This window comes from Malus domestica, chromosome 09 (assembly GCF_042453785.1).
Source record: "Malus domestica chromosome 09, GDT2T_hap1".
Classification (NCBI taxonomy): Eukaryota; Viridiplantae; Streptophyta; class Magnoliopsida; order Rosales; family Rosaceae; genus Malus; species Malus domestica.
In genome coordinates this window covers 15,049,131-15,055,130 of record NC_091669.1, presented here as the reverse complement: position 1 = coordinate 15,055,130, position 6,000 = coordinate 15,049,131, and the positions used below count along the sequence as shown (strand labels likewise).

General features: G+C 40.4%; 1 protein-coding gene across 1 annotated transcript; it reads right to left on the bottom strand.

Annotated features, from left to right (window-relative positions):
• Positions 1-366, bottom strand: LOC103453628 (uncharacterized). Its single transcript, XM_008393184.4, has one exon. It carries the CDS (start codon positions 364-366, stop codon positions 1-3), a length of 366 nt encoding a protein of 121 aa, XP_008391406.1.
• Between the last annotated feature and the right edge of the window lie 5,634 nt (positions 367-6,000).

The following is a 6,000-nucleotide window of genomic DNA, read 5'->3' as shown; positions in this document are numbered from 1 at the left end:
CTACATGAAAAGGGTTCGAGGCCGATCTGATCCAGCAACAGAAGGGTAGCTAGAGAGAGAAACTCCCATTGGAATAGCAAATGTACTCTCCATGAAAACCCTCTGGTGGAAGATCTCCAAGCTCGCCCCAGCTTCCATGAGGTCCTTGACCGTGTTCCTGTAAGACTTCTTGAGCTTCTTCAATATGCACAAGTAGTGAAGTTTCAGCCACCTTAGTCTGATCTTCTTAAGCATTCTAGCAAACACAACGCCTGGCCTCGGCTTTGGCCCACCAAGACGGACCAAAGGGAGTTTCCGGCGCCGGATGGGGAACCCGCGTGGTATAAGCGGCTGGCTTTGGCGGTGGAGTTCATGATCTTGAGCCATGTGGTTGTGTTGGGGTGAGGGGTGTGGAAGGCGTGAGGAGCATAGAGTAGGGAGAGGTTTTGATGAGGTTATGCATATAAAAGAATGAGTTGACTAAATAAGAACAAAAGCATCCTCTTTTCGGTGGGGTATGTGGGGCCATTAAATAATTAAGGTTTGAGATTTGTTTTGGAATCAAATCTGTGAGTATTTTTATTGAGAGAAAAATGATCAATTTCATAAAAGTGATTTCTGTACATACATTTTTACGCATTTATTTGGACTTCTTGTTCTGGATTTTTTTTGGATTTGAGAAAACTATTTAAGCACACTTTTCTTTTTCTTGAACATCTATATTTATTTATGTCGATTATTTTTTGTTTTGGTCGATCTAAAGCTAAAAACAAATAGACGTGTACGTGAAGAGAAAAACAAAAGTGTACAAAATTTGAAAAAACTTGTGCGCAAGAATTAATTTCCTATATTTATGAAGTTTTGTTTTGTCAAGATATTTAAGAGGACAATATTGTCCATTACATTAGATTGAATGACTTGAACAACATGCATTGTTTATGAGATCATATGTTAACTTTTTCTTTTCTTTATTTATTTTGTACAAAGTTTTCTATTTTTATCCCTTTTTATTGTTTTTAAGAAACTTATGAAATTCTTCGTGCAGATTGAGCACTGCACTTCTATGCATGCGTCCAACACCTGTACTGGAGTAGGAGTTGAAATATGCCACAACACCAAGACTCTCTTCTTCTTTTTTTCTCCTCTTTTCCTTTTCAGATATTTCATGTGAACGAGAAACATGAACATGTAAATTACCAAGAAAATGTATGTTATAGAAGAGAGATAATGAGAGCTGAAATTCAACGACTAAAACTTCAAAGATTGAGAGGAGCATAATTAACAATTTACGAATTTCAGTTGACAAATTCTGGTTTTATTAAAGAATAGCATAGAGATCGACAAGAATGAGTACTAATTAATTTTAACAAGCTTAACTATAGGTCAAAAGGCGCACATACGTATTTTTCCAAAAAAAAAAATAGGGTACATAAATATTTAGGTAGTAGGTAATTTGCAACCCAAAAAAAAACTAAAACCTTTTCTCCTCTAGTTGTTGGCCCTTTGACAGGGTTTGGGGTCGGCGGCAATCCTTTTCTCTACAATTTTTTTCTCCTTCATGCCTTATCCCGCGCCTCCCCCTTCTCCATCTCTTCACCCATTGTTTTGGAGCAACCCTCCATAATTTAATGGAGCTCCATCTCAAACCCTCTTGTTTGGGTTAATATTTGAACTTTGGACTTAAAGGAAAGAAAGCCCAAAAGAACTAACATGAGGAGACTTGCCCGAGGCCCAACACCAAGCCCAGCCATCCATCTCAAGACAATATGACGGCTCCTCATTAATGCAAAGGCTATGTGCTTACAAGAGAAGTGACAAATGATGGAAATCAACCTACTCTCAGCCCAAAGACACTTTCTAATGGAAGGACATGTAAAAAAGATGATGACTCACTGAAGTGCTTTAAGGTAAGGCCTGCAACAGCCAAGACAAAATGCCTATAAAAGGGAAGACAGGGCCTAGAGACAAGGACACTTAACCAATCAAACAAACAAGCATACAAACTCTGCTCTCAAGCCAGTTCGTAACTTCCAAACCCTGTTTAGCAATAGTTCCCTTAGGAGAACATCTTTTGTCTAGTGTAAAAGCTCTGCTACCTTCTTTAGAGGCCATAGTATCGATCCCCTCATGAAAACTTGTTTACCATCTGTCCATTTTTAGCACATGACCCTCTGTAATCACAAAGAAAAGAGGCTGCAAGATGTTCAACCTTGCCCGACAAGGTGAAATCTTGCCCGACTCTCTTTGTCTTGTCTTTCAATTAATAGATATGGTATTATGATGTGTTCTCCAGTATGTATTCAAGTCATTTCTAGTCATTTAATGATAAAAAGTTCCATTAATTCTCAGATCTGGTTCACTTAGTGGTTTTACTATCATAAAAAACTGAATGGGAACTAAACCGATGGCTTAGTCAGATCTGAACTTCCACCCTTTAAAAGCATACAAGATAACGAACTAAAAGTCCTTGATCTCAAGGCACAGAAAATAACTTAATGTATACTTAACCCATATATGACAATCTTTTGATAACAAGAAGTTAGAATAACTTGGGGCGCAATTAATCGACTTAAATACACTTGTTCTACATCTGCCATACTGAGATGGTAGTGGCACGTCTAAGCACTTAGTTAGTTTTGATTGCGAGCCTCAAGGCCTACACCTAAGGCCATACAAAGGCACCTTTCAGAACTAACCATGTCATCCTTTTGCAGTCTCTCAACAAGCAAGAGCCCGACAACCAACCAAAGTACCAACTCCTCGGGGAGTTGCGTGCTCGAACCATGGATCATCTCCAACGAAATTCTTGCCCAAACATACTTTTGCCACGCTCAGTGGGACCACAAGTCTTGTATGCCAAAAAGACGAAGGAAAGAGCAAACCTTCAGGTGGAAAACAGAACAAAAACCACCCCAGTATATACTAAGATCAAACATGGCTAATCTTCTCAAAGATCTACAAGGACTTGTCTTGATGGAAAGCCCGATGCCTTCTGAGAAATCAGGAGCAAAGGTCACAAATGAAGACCTGCAGGCTACCATGGTAGATGTGTCTCTCTAGAAACCAGAGGGGAAGTAAGCAGACTCTGTTCCTAACAGGGAATCTGCAAAGAAGGCTAGATCTAGTGTACTATACCCCATAAAATAATTGTACTAGAGAGATAATGAAAGAAGCCAGCCATGTGATGGAGCAAGTATTCCTATGTTTCCTTTACTTGAGGAAAAAGGGAATAAAGGAAAGAACAAGGAAGGATCTATAATTATTCAGCTGGTGTTGGAAGAAATTATGGAAGTAGAATTGCTCGACCCTCTATTTTCACTAAACAGTAGATGGCAAAGCGGGCAAGAAAGAATGAAGTATGGGATTCCCTAGTTGATTGGGGAATCCAGCGGGAAAGGAGAGCCTACCAAGGTAAACAAGCCTCATCTTTAGAGGCCACCACCATTGGCCTCTAAATAAGGAGAGGCCAAATGGATGAAGCCCGAAGCAAGAAATGAGATTAACTCGGGCAACGATCGTAGCCCGAAGGGGGAACTTCCTCACACCCCACCTAATAATACAACCAATTAGCAACTCAGAGATGAGTTGGCTGAGTTAAGAAGGATGGTGGTGAGAAATCCTCAGCCACAAGCTCGCCTGCTGTTTAGGGTCACCTATCAGAAGCCTTACCTGGAGTTCGTTGATGAGCAAAATCATTTTCCTCTTAACTTCAAGATGCCCGCATTCCCAACATTCAGCAAAGAAGATAACAATATGTCCTCAAGGGATCACATCTTCAAGTTCTCCAACTATTGTGTGGCATTTGAAGATAATTCTAACTATAAGTTAAGGTTGTTTGGGAATTCATTGACAGGGTTAGCATCTCAATGATATTATCTTTTACCCCCAAATTCTATTGCTAACTGGGGGCAAATGGAGATGGCTTTCCACGAGTAGTTTTACAGGATGAAGCCAGAGATGACCATCAATGATCTGGTTGAGGTGAAGCAATACGAGCATGAATATACCGATAACTTCATGATGAGGTTTAGGAAGACAAGGATGAGATGCCAGTTTCCTATCAACCATGTCCAGCTTATAGCTATTGCTCATAATGTCTTGAGGCTGCCCTTAAAGAAGAAGTTTTATGATGTGCAGTTTAATGAGTTGTAAGAACTGGTGATTGCTGCCACCAAGTATGAGAAATTGTTTATCGAGGAACAGCAATTAAAACATTCCTCCAAAGCACCCCCATTCTACAAAAACAAGGTTGTCATTCATCAAATGGAGTTCGAAAGGATGGAGCCAAAAGAGAATGATGGTTGTGGAAGAGATAGAATTGATATGTGTGCAGCGTAGATAACCACTCCCTTCAAGCCTTTGATAATGAAATGATTGATCAAGCCGGTTAAAGACTAGAAGATGGTTATGAATGACGATGGATTTGTACCAATGAAACCCCACAAGTATCAAAGTTATTCCTTTGATCTAACCAAGGCATCACAGATTTATGAAGAATTGGTGCAGGCAAGAGTGATTGTGCCCGACAGCACCAAAAAACTACTTAAGCCCGAGGAATTAAGGGGAAAAAAGTATTGCAAGCTGCACTACACCTTCAACAACTTCATTACCAACTGTGTCTAGTTCAGAGACTGGATATAAGACCTTATTGTCAAAGGAAAGTTGTTGCTGGCAAAATTGTAGGCTAATATGATAGTTGATACTGATCATTTTCCAGAAGGCCCAATAAACATGATCAACTTGACATGGGCCGAGAATGGGAAATGGAAAGCCACTTGAGAGGTGAAGGCATAAATGAGGCAAGGCCAACTAAAGGAGCTATCAAGTTGCCCGAGAAGCCTAAAGCAACCATAATCAAATTAGTGTTGTTGTGTAGTAAATGCCAATGTAAGTGTGAGTTGGAAGTACCAGCAGCAGAAGCCATCATTGATCAAAAGTTGATCAAAAGAAGAGAGAAAGAAGAACTAGAAGCCCACATAAGTATATTGCTGACAGATGAAAAATAGACCTCAATGAATGTCTTCCAAAGGTTGGGATGAGACTCTCAACCAAAGGGCTTATCATAAGTGTTTAGAAATTACGAAGCTTTTGAAGAAGTGGAAGACATGGAGGCCAAGATACCAAGATGGGTAGATGTGAAGCTACCCCAGCCAAGTTATACCAGTGGAGATATTAGAATGAAATGGAAGACAGTGAACTAGGTCACGAAGAAGAAACCTACCCGACTCTGGCGGAAATGGTATATAGTTTGAAAGGATATGAGGTTCATCAAAGAAATGGGAGCTTCTATGATCAGAAGGGTCCAAAGGCAGCATAAGACCCACATGAACTCATTGAAAGTCCCAACTGCTTCAGAAACCTCAGAGAATGTCAAGTTCAAGAGTGTGCCACATGGATGGAGAAATCAACTTCATTGGAGGAGTAAAAAACAGGTGAAGAAGGGCAATAGCAAGACCGAAGGGGAATGAGAACATGTGCCACAAACTCCTTATCCTGGGAAATACAGAATTCTAAGAAGGGCTCAAGAGGATATGGTGATGATACCAACCCCGAGGTAGAGCCCAGAGCCAATTTGTTTTGGAACCATCTCACCCGGAAGGGGGATACTCTCACCATTATTGGTTGATACCCTTTGTGAAGATATAGCCCAAGTACAGAATTTTGGTACAACTCAGGAATGAGGTTTGCCAGAACTAGTGCTACCAAAAAAAGCACAAAATTGGTTAGATGAGTTCATAGAGCATATCCGAGGCAAGAGAGAGGATTTACCTAGGCCTAGCAACTTCTACGTAAATATGACACATGTTTTATCTTCCATGTTTTGCGATGAGCATGATTAACCCGCCACAACGGAGGGTGATTACTTGACGACAGAACCTATGATGGCATATGTTAGTGTTGAAGAAGCAAGATAAGAAGAACTCAGCCAGACGGGTTTGCTCGAGCAATTAAGGAAGAACTCAATAAGGTATATTCTAACATAATGGTTTTCAGCCGCTCGAATTTGGCCCTAACCAACCA

What these genes read in the sequence shown, in the direction of transcription:
- LOC103453628 (XM_008393184.4), bottom strand. Translation starts at nt 366, where the DNA reads ATGGCTCAAGATCATGAACTCCACCGCCAAAGCCAGCCGCTTATACCA.